The following is a 21991-nucleotide window of genomic DNA, read 5'->3' as shown; positions in this document are numbered from 1 at the left end:
ACAAAAGTTGACCAGTTAGATTCTTGTAGCAGCCAACAGGAAAGTTTGGATCATGCATTTTATAACATTGTTTTGCTGGTGTAAATCTTAATTTACAGTTAGAAATATATTTAATATTAAATATGATTTTGTATTTTAAAAGTCATACTAATAGAGTCCTGTTTGTTGCAGCCTTTACCATCAGATTATAATCTTTGATCATTTTATACCTGTGCCTTTGTCTTCAAACACAACTCACATCAAGGTTCACCGGTGGGCAGGGACTCGTGGTTAGTTATTAAATACCCTGCCTCAGCATGGGAGGATGGATTAGACGACCTCTTGAAGTCCCTTCCAGACTTACATATGATTCTATAACCCCCAGTGAGCACTACAGTTAGTCTAATATGAAACCAGGATGCATGTGATGAATCTGTCTGCCATTTGTATTTCATTTCAAAGCAAGGGAGGGTCACATCAGTCTCCATGCCACATGTGATTCATACTATCGCTCAAAACTCGTCACCAATACAATTTAAAAAAAAAATTGGAATTTTACCTGCATTCCTTGTGTATAGCCTAGAGACGGGGGTCCATAATCATTTATAAGCTGTCTGTATTGTGCAGAGGTTGCCATACTTGTGGAGGGAGAGTGAACACTTCCAGCTTTTGAGGAAGAAAAAATAGGAAAGCAAGATTTATTATCTAAGGATAAATTAGTCAATACCCATTGGGGCATAATTCAGTGAGGTGATGTTGTTTTTAAACAAACAGTAACCTGTCAACATTTTTTTCCAGATCACTAACTCAAGAGTCACACTGTTCACTGCAAACAGTACAGACAGTTAAAGTACAGTGTTCCCTACAGGATGATTACATGTGAAAGTAGTGCAGGCTAAAACATTACAGATATCTCTAGCCTTGGGAGGATTAGATTTTTGATCGGTAAATGTCGGTAAATGATCATGTCACCAAACACACACAAACCCATAAACTTGAGAACTTAAAGAGTTTGATTTAAGGATATTTACTTGGTATATTTTGACATGTGATGTTGGCAATTTGTGTTTTAAGGGTTATAAAGTTTACATTTTCTGAATCTTAGCATCTACTGTCTGACCCACACCCCATCATTTTGCACAACTGTGAATATTTAAATCACTAATAGAAAAAAATGCTCAAAAATAAACACCGAAAAAGTAAAAATTTAGTTCTGCCACGCCTAGTTATATCATTTGTACTGTTAAAAATGCAACACTATATAAAATTAAATGTTCTGTATAGACTTACTGTAAATATGGCTATAATTTTACAACTCAAATTGTCATCACATTTGCAATGCAAATCACCCTAAAAGCTATTTTGAGCTAACCCCACAACTATTTATTGTGTGACGTCAGCAGTGAATATTGTTCATCACATTCATCTCTTGTGTGATGTCAAACATTTTTCACCAGTAGGATTGGGCTATGCAAATAAACCAAGGAAAGATATCACTAATATAACACCACTTTTTTTGTTACTAAGTCTGATATTTCACAAGATCATCAGACTTCTGTGTGAAGTTAAACTGCACTGACAGAACATTCTTATTATGAACATATATTTACTTTTGTCGTTATCAAACTTTATGGTCCCTTTAGGTAAATACTGACAGACATTACTTCTAGGGTCAATAAACCTTGCATGGATCGTAAAGTAATAGAAGTAATTATCTACTTAATGTTCCATCTTGATTATTTTAAAAAGAATAGGTTCCTCAAAAGATAGCTGCTATACTTGGCACTTTCTGAACGATTGCATCTTTTCCTGAAGGAGTTCAAGGTGAGTTACTCACACTGCACAGGAACATTCCTCCTACTCTCCCTGCAAATAAACCCAAAACCTTTTGTGTCCTTTATTATTATTCCATAAGTTAAGGTGGCTTTTTAAATTAAGCAAGAGTTACAGGACCTAATTTAATGGGTTTTGCCAGTGTTATCAGTCAAAGATCTGCTCCGGTAGAAGAGAATCTGAACAGATTCCTTAATCAGTTTCTAAAATTCAAAATTTTGGGGGGAAATGCACATGATAGACAGATCCAGTGTTGTGCACTGCTGATTTAAGGGCTCAACCTCTGTCCATGTGAGTCTGCTAATGGCACCTATTGATCTCATCTCGTCTGCCCACTGAAACAGCCTCCTCAGTCATCTTCTATATTCCTTTTCAGGAAAATGCACCATGAAAAATAAAAAGGCATGTAAGGGTCCCAATCCTGCTGCTTGTTTTCATAACCTTATTGGGAGTTCTGCCCAAGTAGGGATTGCAGAATCTGACCTAAGGGGGATTTATATCATCATGGCTAGCTGTTCTTTCTCTCCTCTTCCCCTTCAAACGTTCCTGCTCCTACTGTAACTTCCCTCTGTCCAGGCTTTCTCTGCAGCCACCCAGACACACCAACTCCCTTCTCTACAGACCTCTTCCCTGAAAATTCCAAGGCTTTTCCCACTCCCTTCCCATGTCCGTGGCCCTATTTGGAATTTAAATGAAATACAAATGAAAAGGATTTGACATGAGAGTCATTTTGTTCCGTTTAGTGTTCTACTCCTGACTCTTATTTATTTTTGCAAGGACACCATCAGAGGAAGCAGAGATCACACTGTAAGAAGTACTGAGTGCATGATGGAACCATGAGTCTAATCTTCCTCATTTTGAAAGTATCATTGTGCTTCTGTAGCAATCACAGGGAACCATGATGGCCTGGTCTTCACTACAAAAAGAAAGGGTGTTCTTAACTTGAGTTAGCTAATGCGAGATAAAATCCTAGTGAAGACAAGGCGGTCTGTAGCTTTTTCATGAGTCAGTTGCTTGAGCTGAAGACTCATCTCCCCTTTAACCTTTAGCTCAATCTGCTAATTTTGTTTGAAAAATTACAGACTGCCTTGTCTTGAAAGGGTTGCTAACATGAGGTATAACACACCTTTTTCCTAGCGACAGTACACCTTAACATTCTCCATTCTTACACTCTGTAACGTGGGTTGTCGTCTCAGGACACACTTACACCTGCAATATTTTTATATCCACATTTTACCTGACCTTTCCAAAATCTATAAGAATGATGTCGAACCGACATCCATGATGCTACTTTGCGGGAAGTAGCACCTTTCCTCCAAGGGTCTCATAACGCTTTACAACCATTAGTTAGCCCAGCACGCTGTAAGGAAGGGGAGTTTGGTTATGCCCATTTTACAGAAAACAAAACTGGGCATAGGTGGGTTAAGTGTCTTTCCCTCCAGTCACAAAGCATGGGCCCAATCCTGTGAATGCTTGCTACTAGGTGATTCTGAAAAGTCTAATTGAAGTCTGCGGAACGGTTTGCAGTAATAAGCCCACCACCTGGGCGGAAAGGCATTTACAGGGTCAATCAGTTTACAACAGGGATCGGCAACCTTTCAGAAGCGGTGTGCCAAGTCTTCATTTATTCATTCTAATTTAAGGTTTCACGGGCCAGTGATACCTTCTCACGTTTTTAGAAGGTCTCTTTCTATAAGTCTGTAATATATAACTAAACTATTGCTGTATGTAAAGTAAATAAGGTTTTTAAAACATTTAAGAAGCTTCATTTAAAATTAAATTAAAATGCAGAGCCCCCCCCCGGACCGGTGGCCAGGACCAAGGCAGCGTGAGTGACACTGAAAATCAGCTCCCCTGCCGCCTTTGGCCCGCGGGCCATAGGTTGCCTATCCCTGGTTTACAAGGACAAGACATTCAGGAGTCCAGTCTCCAGTCACCTGTCCTAGCAACTAGCCAACACACCTTTCCTATTGGCTATGAAGTGGAAAAAAAAAAAGAAGAAGAAGTAGAAAACAACTAACATTATTTGTTTCCGCTGGCTGCTTTTAACAACAATACAGAACAGACATCTCATTGATCTCCTGCTTAGACCATGTTAATTGGAACTATGTCAGGTTCCCAGCCTGGATAGAAGTCAAGATTACAACACAAGGAGCGTACAGATAAGAACAAAAACCATCAGGTGCCTGATGCATTGAGACAAAGCAGTGAGGTGCTGCATGAGAAAGTTTCACAGATCTGGACACTGACAACAATATGGCATTGCAGTACAGAGTAGCTGCAGATTTTGACAGTGGCTGAAGGAGCATTAAAGGAAAAAGTGTACAACCAATAAGGAGAATTTGCTAAAAACCTGATCCTGTCAGAGAGCTATGGGAAAGGGATTGGCACTGGGATTTTAGTGACACCACGTGCATCACCTCTCAATAATCAGATCAATGGAATTTTGGCACTGGAGCAGCCAGGGACACTGTATTGTCTACTTTACCCACAGCATATGCAAAGCTGTGATGCAGACACTAGAGGCCATTACAGAGTAAAGAATGTCCTGCCGAATGACAAGTAGTGGTAACCATGGTGAGTTTACCTGTTTCTTTGCAGTCTGCATCAAAAATGTAATAAGACATAATGCCATGCGCCAACCACTTTATCAGTAGCAGCAGGCACAGGGAACAAAGAAAGGGATTTAGCTTGGCTGTGATACGAGTTCTTCATGCGCTGCAGGTGCCCATGTCAGACGCCTGCCAGTCATTCCCCGAGGGAGTGGGGGAGGGAGTGGGACTCGACAGAATAAACGGAAAATCAAATTTGTATTTATTTAAAACGCGGTTGTGATCCTAACGAGCTTGAGTGCAAGGTATGTCCTGAGAATTAATGTCTGGTGAGGGGTAATGGACCTTGGCCTTTTCTCACCCTCTCAACTCTCCCATTAATCCCCTAGAAGGGTCCTGGGTCTTAGATGTTTTTACTTAGTTAATCCAAAATACATTTGTGTATCTAAGCATTTAATAGATTTCAAATTACATTTGCTGGCTCCTGTCATTATAATGAGCAGCAAAACCAGGCCAGCGAGCCCTATATGGCATCATAAGTCATAGGAGACCAGGTCAAGATGTCAAAATGACTGTACTCCATAGAAGAGGGTGAAAGATCGATCATGGCATTCAGATGTCGTATTTCTCGGGCATCCTGTCTGCACCCTGGGCTGATCCAAAGTGCTAATGAGATCTGCAGAGCGCTATATGGCTTCTGTTCAGGCTACCTGAGCAGCTTCCTCCCTCTGCCAGCACCAGGGATGAGGCTAGCTGGAGTCAGACTCTAGACCTGAACATCTGGGACCTGGAGCAGTATGTTCTCACTGTAGACGTGGAGGGGAGAGTAGGAGGGGCAGCGACAACTCAAATTCACTCCCCAGTTTGATCCAACTGAGGTCAAGGCTGCTGACCTTCACCGCAGGGTGTAAGGTCTGATGGTGGCAATTTTGGGATACCCATGTTGCTTAACCCTAGGCTGGTAGCCAATCCATGCTGGTATTGATAAAGGAGGGGTGCAAGTATTGTTCTATCCAGGAAACTGGGGGACTAAATGATAGGCATGCTGATTTATCTATCTTTAGATGTAAACAGTGCTGACAACGCTCACGGATTTATCACGAGCCTTGCACTATTTGATGTTCTTCTTAATGCTCCAGATGCTGGAGGAAAGTGATCATATGAGAATCTCAGCTTGCATATTTTTTTAAAAAGAGAAGTTTTTAGCAATTTTTAGAGAAGTTTAAAAAGAGACATTTTTAAGTTCCAGTTTCTCTTGATTGCAGGAAAAAAAGCTTGAAAAAGTCATCTGAGTGCCCCCAAAGGTTCAAAAACCACAGGTCAAACAAGAACGCCAAATGTATATTTTCTCAATCTCATGATTTTATGGGACAATCTCATGATTTTGGGACCTGACTCATTACTTTTGAATGCTGGCAGTTAGCAATACCGCAAATAGAGAATAGAGACGAATGCTGGGGTACAACTGTCACCAGAGCCTCTGGAGGAATGACAGATGCTAGTTGCACTCCTCAGCCTCAAACATCCCCTCCCCTCAAGATTCAGTTGCACTCTTGGAACGACTGTTATAACATTTACTCCCAATCCTCCCTATTCCAGCCCCCCAACTTACCTCCAGCTGCTCTCTCTCAGCCTGATTCAACACACAGTGAAATTCAAGTAAATGGAAAGGTCCCATAGACTTCAGCGGGCCTGGAATCAAGCCCTATATGCCCAACCCAGCTCCCACAGAAGGCAACAGGAACCTTTCCACTGACTTCAGTAGAAGCTGGATGGAGCTATATGCCTTCCATGCAGCTGCCCTGCCTTTAACTTCTCTTCCTTCCTGCAGAGCTGCTCCTCCAAGTCTCTGTGGTTTCACTCATGTGGTTGATGAGAATTTGCATTTTTAAATCTACTGCTGTTGCCAGCAAGTGAAGTGGATGGGAAGTCAGGTTGTGCTTGGAGAGCTCACAAAACCCTGTGCATCCTGCAAAGTAAACTGTATTTCTGTAGCCAGGTCAAGGCACTCTCATCTGATCTGCTTATAACACACACACAGACAGTTACAGACACATGGTGGCAGCTTTTGTCACCACACAACCATGTGGCATGTTTATCGCATCCAAACCTACTGTGCTGCTTACCTGTGCCCTTGTCTACACTCAGTATTTGTACTGCTTTAATTACACAGATGTAGTTAAAGTGGTACACGTTCCCACCTCCACTTGCATACAGTTACAGATGCTTCTAGCAGTATGGTTATTCCTGTATGGGAAGGGGAAAAAACTATACAAATTTAAGGAATTTATTCCAGTATAATTGTGTCCACACTAGGGGTCCTACAAGTATAACTATTTAGTTAGAGGGTTGATTTTATTATTTTAACTAAAGTATTTATACTGGTACAAAATCTGTGAATATTTTGGTGCTTTGTGGAGAAAATCCATGCAATTATCCCACAGTGCCTCTGCAGGAGGTCTGAATTTTTCACAAAGTGCTTTTATCCCAAGTGTTTGACGAGCACTTGAGCAAAAACGGGGAGTTAAAAAACACATCTTAAAGAGTCTGAATAAAAACCTGCTCCCCTCTCAATTGCTCAGCAGTCATCTTCTTGTGATGTAAATCCCCCACACACTTGTCTAGTCATCCATAGAATCCTCTGGCAATAAATAAATAAATAAAGGCAAAACCTGATATTTCTTAGAGCAGAAAATAAAAGCTTTTTCTTAAAAACAAAACCCCACACACAACTCTCAGCCCTAAGAAAAAGCCAGTTCATCTTAAATTGCATTTTGAATACAAGTGGATTAATTGTGAGTTTAACACATTTGCCCAACTAAGATTGTGTAATGAACATATAGGCCTGATTCTACTCTCAAACCCATCCATGTAAATCAGAAATAATCCTATTGAACTTATTGGTGTCGCAGCCATGTAAACCTGGTTTAAGTAAGAGCAGAATTAAGCTCACTGGGTAAATTCCTCCACTGCCTTGTACTCTGGGCAAACTGCTGCCTTTTTGATTGGGTGGAATTCTACAGCTCCTGGGCACAGGTGGAAGTGACTACCCACAAGGAGAGAAATCAATGGGGCCAGGATTTCACCCCGGATGCTGGGCCCAATTTGTGGAATCTGGCCATTTTACAATCGCATCAGTCTGAATTGTGGTTTTAGTGTTCAAACTTAGAAGGAAAGAATGTGAGTTCTTAGCACTCAAAACATTTTGGCTTCATTTATACAAAATTTCACTGCAATCTCTTGGAGGACAGGTGGAGAAGGGCAAACATGGTACCTATCTTTAAAAAGGGGAACCAAGAGACCCAGGGAATTACAGACCAGTCAACCTAACTTTGATACCGGGAAAGATACTGGAACATTATTAAACAATCAAATGGTAAGTACCTACAGGATAATAGGTTTATAAGTAACAGCCAACACGGATTTGTCAAGAATGAATAACGCCACACCAGCCTAACTTCCTTCTCTGACAGGGTTACTAGCTTAGTGGATGGGGGGGAAGGTGTAGATGTGATGTATCTTGGTTTTAGTAAGGCTTTGGACAGTCCCACATAATGTTCTCAGAAGCAAACTAGGGAAATGTGGTCTAGATAAAATTATTATAAGGTGGGTGCAAAACTGATTGCTAGAGAGTAGTTATCAATGGTTCACTGTCAAACTGGGAGGGCATATCTAGTAGGGTCCAGTTCTGGGTCTGGCATTATTCTATATTTTCATTAATGACTTGGCTAATGAAATGGAGAGTATGCTTATAAAATGTGTGGATAACACCAGGCTGGGAGGGGTTACGAGCACTTAGGAAAAGAGGATTAAAACTCAAAACCATCTGGACAAACTGGAGAATTGGTCTGAAATCAACAAGATTAAATTTAATGAAGACAAGTGCAAAGTATGTTTCGTCTTCAGAAAAGAAGACTGAGAGGGGACCTGCTAATAGTCTTCAAATGTGTTAAGGGCTAGTATAAAAAGAGGATGGTGATCTATTGTTCTCCATGTCCACTGAAGGTAGGACAAGAAGTAATGGGCTTAATCTGCATCAAGGGAGATTTAGGTTAGTTATTAGGAAAAACTTTCGAACTATAAAGATAGTTAATCTTTGAAATACCTTCCAAGGGAGGTTGTGGTATCCCCATCATTGGAAGTTTCTAAGAACAGGTTGGACAAACACCTGTCAGGGATGGTCTGGCTTTACGTGGTCCTGCCTCAGTGTGGGGAGTTGGACTAGAAATTGATTCAAGGTCCCTTCCAGTCCTAAATGATTAGAATAATAGAAATGGAGATGCCACATGGGCATCAGTGTCTATGTAGGCAGATCCTATTTCAGCACCAGGGCAAAGCAGGACAGGCACTGCCAACCTCACAGTGAAACACTCTGTGTCCCATTACCAATTCCCCTAAACACTCCAGTCCCACTGAATATTTAAACAAATAAAAAAGCCATTTTAGTAGGAAATATTGGGACTGATCCCCTTTACAAAGTCCCCTTCACAGTGCTCTAGCTGTGTAAATGCAACGTGCTTTATATCTATTTACTTTGTATTTACACACACTTTAAATCCCCTTTACACTGCCAGAGCCTGGAAAGGGGCTTTGGTGTCAATGAAAGGCAAATGAGACTCAGGCCATTTCCTTAAAAACAAAACCAAACAAAAAATGCTCGGGTTGTTCTTCTGCAACAGCCAAAGAACCTCTTTTAAGCTTTAACATTTTAGACACAGACAAAGGTAATTCATATTTGGTAATTCCACACCCCTTTTGGCTCAAACCAGCAAAAAAACACCCGTCAGTGTCCCCCTGCCATTATCCATTTCTATTGGGGGGGGGGAATTGGTGGGAGGGAGGCACTCACTTGAGAAGAGACCAGGTGAGTTACATCTGGAAAAAGTAAACTACTCAGCATGTTTAGCTCAGCTCTTTTCAGACTATTTTTAACGACTTGGACTTCCAGTGAATAGTGAGCAAGCGCTGTATTACATTTTAGCAAATTGAATTACAGTCATAAAAACAATGCCACTGCGAATCTTTGAAAAAGTGAATCCAAGACAAGAGAGAGTTTAAATATATATGTAAATCTGGAAAACGAATGTTAAATATAATGCCCACAAATTACTCCTTGTGTCTAGCATAGTTTAATATGTAAAAGCTTCCACAAACTGATATCTGAACAGAGTACTTCATTTTCTGCACTCCTGTGGCACAATCGACTCCCCCCTCCATAAAACCTGAATAAGGACAACAGGATCACGTTGAATATAATTACATAAAGAACATTAAGGAAGCAGTTTGTTCATGGAGCTGAGTCAGAACCTTAATGTTAATAATGTAACATATTATTGGACTTAAGAGACTAGCTAGCAGGTGCATATGTTCCACTGCCCTCTACTGGCTGGAATCAGAACTCTCAGTTGTGTTGGGCCCCTACTATACTGATACCAGATAATGGAGATTCTCTTTTGGCTCAAGTGGCGGGAGGTACCTGTGCTTCTGGAACAGGAGAATCTCAGTCACTGTAAAGTTTTGAGTGGTGACACTGCAAGCACAGTGAGAACTATGGAAGTCCTAGGTTACAATATTTTTTCTGTTTAAAGGGTTGCTGTTGAACAATGTGGATCCGGGATGCAGCCTGCTATCTTAACATCATTATAATCTGCTGGAACTTGATCCTACATATGGAAGTTTTAAAACTTCACTCTGATCTTCGCATTTTGTTGGGAAGGGGGGCAGTTTAAGCGGTCATTGCTGCGGGTTCAGAGCGAAAAAAAAAAGAGACGGATACAGTATGCGCCTTGCAAATACCATTCCCAGAGCTGTGCAGATTCCAGGTGAAATTATTAAAGATGCTGGTGCACAAACAAAATACAGCCATAATAGCTCTAACCCTGTTTAAACTAAACAAAACAAAAAAAGCGAGTGAGATAATAAAGAGGACCTTAAAAAACAGAAGGTTTAGTGTTTGAGATTAAGAACTTGTCTGTGAGGGGCTGGTTTATAAACACAGGACCAGCACTGAACGTTATACCACAAGAGCCCAGGCTCCAGAGTGGAAAGTCCCATGGGAAGACTACAGATACCTGGAAAAACACTGCAAGTTTAATCACCTGGGGCCTAAACCCCAACTGCCCTGAGCTTTGCATCATCACTCAAGTCTGGGCAAAGCAAGGTGTAAAATTCCCCTTTGGAAGCAAATTACTCTCTCTTTGAATGAGTGTAAATGACAAAGCTGCAAGGCAGTGGAGAATCAGGCCCCTGGAGTGCCCCCGGTATCATATAGCTGGGGAAGGGGTTTAAATTACCTGTGGAGTAGACAGACTTTCCTTACACAGCCATCCCAAGATCTGCAGGGAATCCCCACAGTCATCCCAAGATCTCCCATTCACCCTTTGCAGCCCTCCCTGCTCCTATGGCAACTCTCCTCTCTCTCAAGGCTTGCCTTCACTGCACAAGTAACTTGGTTTATAACCTGAGCATTGTCCCTAATTCGAGACCCATCCACACACAAAAACCCAGGGTGGTGGACCTTTTAACTGGAGTTGGCTGGCCTGCCTGGTGGGATAGTCTGCAGCTCAGGTTAGCAGAACTCATCAGCTGCTAATACAACCACCCCAGGTAGCTCACATGCTATTTTGTAGAGTGGCCACTCTCACTTGAGCTAGACTTAGTTGAGAGGAATTAACCAGAGCGTAGATAACACACGTTAGCTGTGCAGTGAAGACACAGACTTCAGAAACATGGCACCACAGCCCCTCTAGTCCCACTTGCACCAAAAACCCTGCAGCACAGAGCTTCGGCATTATTATATAGGTACCCCCAGCTGGCCGCATCCCCTCAAAGCCCTGAGCCCCAATCACTCCAAGTTTCCGCAGAGCAGCTTCTGCAGAGCCGATCTCAGGCCAAAGGGACAGATGTCCTGCTTTCAGCCCCTTCACAGAATACAAAGGAAAGGGATGCTCTAGCCCCGGGTTTGGAAGCAAACCCAGGATTTCCACTTCTAGCTGAGCTGGTGGCATTTAATTTAAACACAATAGAGAAGGAACCTCCTGAAACTCAGAATTAGGGTCCAGCAAGGAGGGAAGCCATTTGTAATCACATCACTGTGAATGCAATGTGTGCCCCTGCAAGGAATGCTTTGTCTAACTCCCTTGGCCTCAGGCCATCATGCTGGCATCGCCACTAGCTAGAGGAAGGGCTGGTGCATGAGGGATAATGGCAGGAGATGGAGAGAAAGAGAGAGCCCATTTTGGATACTGACTAAAATATTTTTCCTTGCAAAGAGTCTGTGGGTGTTAAGGACAACATGAATCAAACAAGCACAAGTTCGGGGATCACTGAAGCCTCACAGGGGACTGCTGAAAAGCCATTAAAAAAGGAGGACAAACTGAATGAAAGAAACGTACAGCCTGAATCATGGCATGGATCATTAGAGAGCATATAGACAGAACAATGATAGCGACAAAAATCACAGAAAGAACTTTCCAAGTTACTTAAACCAATAGTCTCAGTAACATGTTTGCCATGGTCTTAGCCGTTGCTTTCATCTGAAGTGCAGTTAGCCTTGTGTTTTCCTCTCGCTCCATGACGTAAGCCAAAAATCAAAACAAAAAGCTCAGTGTCCCTGCTCTTCTATGGAGGTATTTTAGAGAATGAGACACTGGCTGCAGTGAGACACAAAAAGGAACAGTTCCATCGCTTGGTTCTTTCTGGTGACATTGCTTTAGTATGTCACAAGAATCTGAAGTCAGGAACATGCCTTTTTCCTGGCTTTTTTTAAAAAAGTAGCACACTGATCTCAGGCCATGATCCTGCAAATACTTACATGCTTCATTGTACACACCTGAGTACCCATTTAAGTCAGCTACTCACATGCTTCAAGCTATTCTCATGTGTAGGTGTTTGCAGGATCAAGGCTGCAGTTCATTTCTTCTCTGTCAGCTGGTGACAATTCCTTACAGCAAAATGAGATCTGCTATAATTGCCGGTCATTGTAGCTTCTTTGGGGTACATGTAATTAATCCCTTTAGCTCATCAATACCCCAGGAACAGAATGACAGACAGTGCTGCAAAACCACTGAAGTATATTTCCACCGCCTTCTAAAACATCAAAACTTCTCTCTCTGCCTTTTTTTTTTTTAAAGTCACATTTCTTCCTGTTGATATTTTGATGTCAGACCTGTAGACACTATATGTGTGAGCGAGCTGTTAAAACCAGAACGGTTACAGACAACTTCTCCATTTTTTGTTTTAATATCCGTCTTGTGCAGATATACGGGATCGTCTGAAATATCCCACAGTGAATTGCAGCTGCTTTCTTCCGAATTTTCCAAATTACACACGCACCCCCATACACGCAGCAAAGTCCACCGCAGAATTTTTTTTTTTTTAAATGACGGTTACCTTTGAAAATAAAAAAGTTCACTCCACCCCAGTAACTTTGCAGGGGGTGGAAAAGATGGGGAATAAAAACAAGCACTGACAGAAAAAATAAAATGAAATAAAAAGGAGGCCCTCGTTCACAAAAATTAAGCTCTCCAAAGCTCCTAACTGAGTCTCCTGCTGGTAGGGGGAGACTTATCCAGCCCAGGCTAATCTCCAGACTCCAGCACTTTGAGTGACTCTCCCCTGAGGGCAAACCCTGGTGGAGAGGGGGCCGTTTCGGGGCGGGGCGGGGCGGAGGGGGCTGTTTCAAAGCGGCTCCGGGGCGCAGCCCTGCAGAAAGGGGGGGGTGTCACTCGGGGCGCGAGCCCCCCAGCCCCGGAGAGCAGAGGGAAGCGGGGCTCCCACACCGCGCGCGGCCAGGCACTTGCAGCGTCCCGCCAGCAGCGGTCGCGGCTGAGCCGCGCACAGAATATTCCTGATCCAGATCAATCAGCAGCCCTGGGGAGGCGATCATGGAGGAAAGCGAACGGCCGGATCCAAAGAGCCACCGACCGAGCGGCGCCGCGCGGAGGCGGCCGGCACCTGGGCGCCCGGCGGGGCGCGGGGCGCCGCGGGGCCCGGGGAGGGGCGGCGGCGGGGGAGCCGAAGTTTGCTCCTCGGGCAGGGCAGCGCCGCGCCGCGGGTGATTAGTAATAATGGCGGATATGAATCAGCTCCGGGGAATCTGACCCTACGTCTAGAACTGGACAAAAACTACAGTCCGGGGCTTTCCCCAGGTATCCGCGCTGCACCGCGGCGCTCTGCTTGCGCCTCCGAAAAGGGGCTGGGAAACTTGCCCTCCAGTTGCCGTCGGAGACTTACCCTGGTTGATGGAAGTCCCGGGGAGGTGGGCGTTCAGGTTGGGCTTGTAAGACATTCCTAGAGACATGGCAAAGGCAAGAAAGAGAAATGCCCCGACACTCCGTGGAGCGTCTCTGTGTCTCCCAGACACTTTGGGTTGTTTACAGCGGTAGCAGCACCGGCAAATATGGCCGTCACTTATATTGACACCCACAATGCAATATATCATCCATACATCATTAGGAGACATGCATCCAAAAACTTTAGGGGAGAAAAGGCATTCACACGTCTCTCCCAGCCAGGGTCCTCCTCGCCCAGAGCACTTTAGATTTTTATTGCTGGGGGGGGGGGTCATTTTGATTTTTAAAGAGCAAACAATAGCGCTCTGGGGGTTGTTATTGTTTTAAATAACATGGGGTTTTAAATTAACTTCAGAAACTTTTGGCAGAACTTTTGGGTTGAAAGCTTATCCTGTAACTTGTTCAAAGGGGGGGGTTCGGGGTGTGGGGAAGTGTTGAACGGGCATTCTTTAAAGGATAAAAAGAGCTGGATTTGTTTTAGGGTGGCTGGGATGGGTTTTTGCGGGAGATTAGGCAATAATCTGTATTTTTAAAAATGTAATATTATAATCTTTCCAATTAATTTGAGTGGTGGGCAATATCTGCTAATAAGTTAGAAAACATTCTTTTCAATTCTCCTAATAAAGTGAAACAGGTGTTCTTTTCAGTTATTTTATATACTAAATACCGTTTCTGTCTGACCATCAGTTTGGTCTGATCAGAGGTTGAAGGTTAATATAGACTGCAGCAACTGAGAGTTTTAATAAAGACAAAACTAGATGATAATAATAATAATTAACTGGTTTTCTGTTTGCAAAGACGTGGTCATGAAAAATAAATTTCCACGCCAATTCAGAATGCTAAAGTTTACAAAATTTTAAAAAGTCTTAGAAACACCAATCTGTGACCCCAAAACTCATTCAGACGATGGGATTGATTTAATTGCAACAGTTATCCTCAGATTTATCCACAGTAAACCTGTGGGATATTCAGTTCAAATGATTCCAGATTTACCTGAGTGTAATTGATCAGAGTCTGGCTGACTGCCTTTTCTAGTGGGTTCTGCAACTGTAATTAAGCACCATGCTGGAACTTTCACATTACATGGCATTTCCATTGTACGAGTGTCACTCTGAGAAGGCTGTAACACTGTTATAATTTCTACTAATATTTTACAACCAGATGGGGCCCAATCCCGTTCCTTTTTAATGGCAGCCTCCCCTTGACTTACATGGCACAGAATTGGGCCTATATCATCTTCCATTTCATTAGTGCTTTACAAAGGAAGGTAGGTGTGATCTCCATTCTATAGGTGGAGAAACTGAGTCACAGAGGTTAAACAATTTGTGTAAGGTCACACAACAGGAACTGCAACTCAAGTCTCTGAGCTCCACTCCCCTGTTCTACCCACTAAACACTACAAAAGGGCACTGTCTAATAGGAATAATCATGGCTGATGCCTGATCTACTGTAAAATAAATCATCTGGATGTTCTGAAGTATCACTTTCAACTCCAAATGCATCTCAAGTTAGGGCAGTGGAGCCCAGAGTGGTGAGGACTATTGCTTAAACAACTGATGTGTGCTGTACTCTGTTATCACAGGGCCTGAAAGCCTAAGGCACAGAATTATATGCTTTTTACCCCATATTTTCAAAGTGGCGAGTAAAGCTTGGCAGCGCAATTCTCATCAAAGTCAACAGGAGTCACACAGCTAAACCCCCTAACCAGCACTTTGCAAATTGATGCCTGACTGTCCCTGAAACTTTGCTGCAGGATTTGGAAATAATTGTGTTTACAATGATCCCTCGAATGCTTGTAAAACTTTGCAGAAACACACAATTCTTGGCCTTGCTCTTTGTGGGCCTGATTCTCCATTGCCCTGACCCTGCTGCAGTCCTTTACACGTCTATGAAGTAGGTGTACAATGGTGCCTTTCCCAGTTAGTAGTATTCTACAGCCACTCTGCATTAGTGTAAACAACTGCAGGGCCTTGGAGAATTAGAGTCTGGGTGGTTTACCTGGTTCTTACACTGACAGCTTAAAAATATACAATGCTCCTATGCATTGTATATTTACATAATAATACATAATAAATGTCTTCAAAATAGCAAAGACCCTATGAAAACATCTCTCTTTAGAATACAGTAGTACAAGGTGTAGAGGGACCCTTCTACTTTTTTGAGCACTCCCTTTTTTTCTTTCTCCACTGATAGGAAGCTGTCAAGAATTTAGAGCCGGATTCTCCATCACTGACACCTGTGCAAAGTGGGTGTCTATTGATACCCTGTCAGAACAATAGGATTTTACATCAACTCTGCAACTCTCTTGGCTCAGCTGTAAATGACAACACAAGGTGCAAGACCACAGAAAATCAGACCCTTAAGTTTTGGCACCTGCAATACATGTCAACTTTACTTGGCTTGACTCGCTACCTTTTGTTCTGACTTTTCACTCTGGGCAGCCCCCAGTGAAGTTGGCTTGGGTACAAAGTGACCAAAAGTTGTTCCCATCTGTCTAATGGTCTGTGGTCCATGTAAAAATAGTGGTCTCCGTTTAATCATTTGTGGCTGCAACAAAAAACACCATCCCAACAATCTACCTTGTTGGCAATTGTAGCAAGGATACCAGAGCCGAATTCCCTCAGAGATACTGCCTTCAGGTGAGGGTCAGGTCATGTTGCTGGGGTCCACATTCTGCAAACAGAGGACATCACTTCCATTGTTCTCCATCCAGCACCTGTCAGGTGCAATAACCTCTATTCATGGGACACCCAGCAGAGATAGAAGCTGGGAACCTTCTGCACCAAAATCACGTCTCCACCACCTGAGCTGACTGTTAACTGGTAGCAGTAGTGGGCTTTTAATCCCTATGTAGGCCAGCCACTAGAAGGGGACATGTCCTACAGAACCAGTGTGTTACATGAGTTTGATGTTCTCTCCCAACACTCACACTCTGAAGGCAGGAGTGACTTAAAATAAGAATGTGTTCTTAATTTTTTTTAATCAAAGGAGAAAAGGCCATAAGTGGGGCTAGTCTCCACTAAATCATCTCCTCCTCTCTATACACCTTGTTTCTGGCCCCCTTACATGCAGTTACATTTCCAAATACTACTGCACTATCTGAAAGACATAAGCTGTGTGACCCCTCACCTGGTTCTTCTCCTTCTGTGTACTTTCTTTATTTCCATTATCAGTGTTTCTCAACCCCCTTCCTCCAAGGCCATTGGGCACCCTACAGAAATATACAGCATTAGTAAGGGCCCAGCTCTTTTTAGGCAAAAGCTTCTGCTGAGTTTTTCCTGAGAAAGTACTGCAGGACTGGATCCTACATCCCTCTAGCTTTTGGAAAGAAACACACACAAACTACATTTAAATGATGTTATAAGACTAAAACCCAAACCAAAGGAATTCAAAGTTCACCTGACATAAAACACGTCTGGTGCAGCACTCATAGGTGGTAACTCCTTTGTAGCTGTGATCTGTTAGATTGTGTATTGGGTTAGGGTGCCAGGACACCTGAGTTAATGTCTCACCTCTGCCAATGACTTCCTGTGTGACCTGTAGTCACAGTAGCAAACAGTAGTAAATATTTATATGATGGTAGTGCCCAAAGCCCCCAGTTGGGTTTGGTATCTTATTGTTCAGGTTGCTGTACAAACACAGAAAAAAGACCATCCCTGCTTTGATGGACTACAGTCTAAAGTCACAAGTGGCCTGATTTTCACAGGCGCTGAACATCCTTAGTTCCCACTGACCTCAGTGAGAGTTGTGTATGTTCACCAGTTGTGAAATGAGACTAGTAACCTCTCTATCATCTCTGAAAATAATGTAAAATAATAATAATTATGTAGATCTAGCTACATAAAGCACGTGGAGAGCTACAAATAGAAAGCAATAGCCGAGTGCAAAGTAGCCATGTTTATTATCCTATAGGGTTAAACCATTAAATTAGAAAAGGAGGACTTGTGGCACCTTAGAGACTAACCAATTTATTTGAGCATAAGCTTTCGTGAGCTGGATGAAGTGAGCTGTAGCTCACGAAAGCTTACACTCAAATAAATTGGTTAGTCTCTAAGGTGCCACAAGTCCTCCTTTTCTTTTTGCGAATACAGACTAACACGGCTGCTACTCTGAAACCTGTCATTAAATTAGAGGAATTAAAGGTGGAGCATCAAAAGCTCGGCATTTCTTTGCCACTGTGATTTGTGTAAAAAACTGCTAGTGGGTGTTAATATCAATTGAACTAATTTGGTTAATTTGAACTAATTAAGTTGTGTGTGTTTTAACATTAACGCTTTACCTGCTGGGGAAACATACATACCAGCTGGAAGTGAGGGGAAGAAATTAGAGCTTTGTCCCTTTTCTGGAAGGAATTTATATTCAATCATTTTTGTAAATATCCCCAAGATTTTAAGGACCTAGAAATACTTATAATCAAATAATCATATAGAATATATGCAAATAAATAATTATATGCAATATAATAATTACATAAATTGTATATGAGAGGTGGTAAAATGAGCTCTTGAGGTCTCATGTAAATATGTCTTTAGAGACTTTTCAAAGCACAAATTACTGAGCCACAAGTTGATGACAGCTCCTCCAGAGCTTTTATCGGCTATCTTTACAAACATACAACTGCTTCCAAGTCTGCTGGGTAAAAACATATTTAGGAACTTCCACAAATGGTGATCATTTGCCTAATAATCTCTAATGGCTCTTCAGTGGTGACTAGTGAAGGCATCTCTGGTGAAGACAGATCATCGTATTCCCTTTCTGTGCCTCCAGTGTGTGGGGCCTTGATATTCCACCCCAAACATCATTTTCCCAAAGCCTCCCAGCTTTCTTACACTCACAAGGCTTCTGTTCCACATACAGCTACCTCTCATTTCCTACCATCACCACTTATTGCTCCTATCCAACAAGATTTCCCTCCCCTTGCTAAAATCCCACGCCATGTGTCTTTAGTACTAGATGTAGTTTCTTTCTTTGTCATGCTTCTTGTTGCTTAAAGTGTGCAGCAGTCTGCAGAGCCTGTGCTGGTTATAGACAGAATGGAACCATTTGAGAAGCTAGGCAGTGGGAAACAAGAGGGTTGCAAGCAGAGGAGAATGCATGAGAGAATCTGTCTCTTGCAAGTTCTCTGGACATTAGTTAGGCTAGTGGCTTTTTTCTGAGGATCTTTGCTTAATGTCTTTTCTTAGATGTTGCATTGTGTAAAGTGTTGCTCAATACTCCGCATCTATCTGGTAGATTCACCCTTCTGATAACAACACTTGGCCCTTTTTTATAAAGCACCCAGAGATCTCAAAGCCTTTTACAAACAATAATGCATTAAATCTCACAACTCCCACTTCACAGAGTGGTGAATTCAGATACAGAGCGGTTACGCCACAAAACTAGCAGCAGCTGATGGGGAGTGAAGTCCAAGAGTCCTGATTCCCTGCTCCCCCAGACAGCCTTTCTCTCCTGATCCCCCTCTCTCCTGATCCCCCAGACAGCCTCTCTCTCCAAACTTCCCCAAAACAGACTTCTTCCCAACCCAGCCCTATCCCCTCACTAGCTCTGGGGAGACTGACTCTCCCTTCCAGCCCTAGGATAATCTTGTTTCTCTCCCATGCCTGAGTCCTTCATCTTCCTGCCAAGTGGAACAGTCCTGCCAGGCAGACAGTTGGGTGCTCCCTCCCTGTCTGCATCTCTGACTCCAGGTTCTCTCTGTTTATCAGGCCCATGTCCCCTGGATTCTGCCATAGAAGTGACCAGTAAAATAGAACACTGTCCAAAGGCCTCTTTCTGAATGTGTAACAAAAGCCTGAGGGGGTTAAAATAAAGGGGCCTTGCTGCTGCTGCTACTTGGAAATATTAGGAGTATCAAGTCTGGTCTTCTCTGGTTTGCTGGAGGTCTCCTTGGAGCACCAGAGAACTGAAGTGAGAGATTTCTTAAACCTCAGTCACGCAATTGTGTGTCTAGAATCTTGAACACAGAGCACATCTTCCCTTTCCCACCCCGCCCAGCTCTTTGCCTGGAATCTAAGTGACAGGTGTGAACAAAACCAGCTAAAGAGCCTGACTAAGAATCCTTTCCCCTCTTGTTCACTCAGCTCTGAGGCTCCTGGCGCTGTGGGATGCCAGCACTCTAACGGCTCTCCAGGATAGAGGGCAGACAAACCCTGGATGTCCAGCGCAAAATACAACAGAAAACAAGAACAGGGATGAACTTTTGGATAAGTTTGCTTTGTAACAACAGGGGATCTGCCTATATCTACCCCTCCTGAAGACAGTGATGGGAAAGGATGGGACCAGCACTGCTGGGGCACAGACGCCAGGGACTGTAAGGAAGTGCTGGGGAGTTCTGGCCTGGCAGTAGAGTTGCCAACATTGTATTTTAAAAATAAGGGACTGTTTTCTTAGCACCCCCGCCACACTCCTGCTCCCAGTGTTAACATTAATAAAAGATAGTTACCTTTTCCCTAAATGGTGTTCTTCGAGATCATGGAATCATAGAATCGTAGAATATCAGGGTTGGAAGGGACCTCAGGAGATCATCTAGTCCAACCCCCTCCTCAAAGCAGAATCCCCAACTAAATCATCCCAGCTAGGGCTTTGTCAAGCCTGACCTTAAAAACTTCTAAGGAAGGAGATTCCACCACCTCCCTAGGTAACGCATTCCAGTGTTTCACCATCCTCCTAGTGAAAAAGTTTTTCCTAATATCCAACCTAAACTTCCCCCACTGCAACTTGAGACCATTACTCCTTGTTCTGTCATCTGCTACCTCTGAGAACAGTCTAGATCCATCCTCTTTGGAACTCCCTTTCAGGTAGTTGAAAGCAGCTATCAAATCCTCCCTCACTCTTCTCTTCCGCAGACTAAACAATCCCAGTTCCCTCAGCCTCTCCTCATAAGTCATATGTTCCAGTCCCCTAATCATTTTTGTTGCCCTCTGCTGGACGTTTTCCAATTTTTCCACATCCTTCTTGTAGTGTGGGGCCCAAAACTAGACACAGTACTCCAGATGAGGCCTCACCAATGTCTAATAGAGGGGAACGATCACGTCCCTCGATCTGAGGGCAATGCCCCTACTTATACATCCCAAAATGCCATTGGCCTTCTTGGCAACACTGGCACACTGTTGACTCAGATCCAGCTTCTCGTCCGCTCTAACCCCTAGGTCCTTTTTTGCAGAACTGTTGCCTAGCCATTCGGTCCCTAGTCTGTAGCGGTGCATGGGATTCTTCCGTCCTAAGTGCAGGACTCTGCACTTCTCCTTGTTGAACCTCATCAGATTTCTTTTGGCCCAAGCCTCTAATTTGTCTAGGGCCCTCTGTATCCTATCCCTACCCTCCAGCATATCTACCTCTCCTCCGAGTGTAGTGTCATCTGCAAACATGCTAAGGGTGCAATCCACACCATCCTCCAGATCATTAATGAAGATATTGAACAAAACTGGCCCGAGGACTGACCCTAGGAGCACTCCACTTGATACCGGCTACCAACTAGACATGGAGCCATTGATCACTACCCGCTGAGCCCGACAATCTAGCCAGCTTTCTATCCACCTTATAGTCCATTCATCCAGCCCATATTTCTTTAACTTGCTATCAAGAATACTGTGGGAGACCATGTCAAAAGCTTTGCTAAAGTCAAGGAACAACACGTCCACTGCTTTCCCCTCATCCACAGAGCCAGTTATCTCGTCATAGAAGGCAATTAGATTAGTCAGGCATGACTTGCCCTTGGTGAATCCATGCTGACTGTTCCTGATCACTTTCCTCTCCTCTAAGTGCTTCAGAATTGATTCCTTGAGGACCTGCTCCATGATTTTTCCAGGGACTGAGGTGAGGCTGACTGGCCTGTAGTTCCCAGGATTCTCCTTCTTCCCTTTTTTAAAGATGGGCACTACATTAGCCTTTTTCCAGTTGTCCGGGACCTTCCCCGATCACCATGAGTTTTCAAAGATAATGGCCAATGGCTCTGCAATCACATCCGCCAACTCCTTTAGCACTCTCGGATGCAGTGCATCCAGCCCCATGGACTTGTGCTCGTCCAGCTTTTCTAAATAGTCCCGAACCACTTCTTTCTTCACAGAGGGCTGGTCACCTTCTCCCCATGCTGTGCTGCCCAGTGCAGCAGTCTGGGAGCTGACCTTGTTCGTGAAGACAGAGGCAAAAAAAGCATTGAGTACATTAGCTTTTTCCACATCCTCTGTCACTAGGTTGCCTCCCTCATTCAGTAAGGGGCCCACACTTTCCTTGACTTTCTTCTTGTTGCTAACATACCTGAAGAAACCCTTCTTGTTACTCTTAACATCTCTTGCTAGCTGCAACTCCAGGTGTGATTTGGCCTTCCTGATTTCA

At 43.3% G+C, this 21991-nt stretch overlaps 1 protein-coding gene across 3 annotated transcripts in view; it reads right to left on the bottom strand.

The window, feature by feature from the left end:
• Positions 1 to 21991, bottom strand: part of CDK2AP1 (cyclin dependent kinase 2 associated protein 1) — a 34382-nt gene that overhangs the window by 4649 nt on the left and 7742 nt on the right. Inside the window, exons 1-2 of one of the 3 annotated variants that reach the window (XM_084649619.1) lie at positions 13599 to 13845; positions 539 to 645 (exon numbers count right to left, since the gene is read on the bottom strand). In XM_084649619.1, the coding sequence (XP_084505745.1) occupies positions 539 to 645; positions 13599 to 13827 (336 nt within the window). In that variant the 5' untranslated portion in view covers positions 13828 to 13845. Of the gene's footprint in view, positions 1 to 538; positions 646 to 12224; positions 12713 to 13598; positions 13846 to 21991 lie in introns of those variants that run through there. The other 2 variants (XM_084649621.1, XM_084649620.1) reach the window with 2 other exon arrangements.

The sequence above is a fragment of the Lepidochelys olivacea genome, assembly GCF_965140295.1.
Source record: "Lepidochelys olivacea isolate rLepOli2 genome assembly, chromosome: 15".
NCBI classification, from domain to species: domain Eukaryota; kingdom Metazoa; phylum Chordata; order Testudines; family Cheloniidae; genus Lepidochelys; species Lepidochelys olivacea.
The sequence above is the reverse complement of the archived record's forward strand: the minus strand, read 5'-3'. Positions and strand labels throughout refer to the sequence as shown.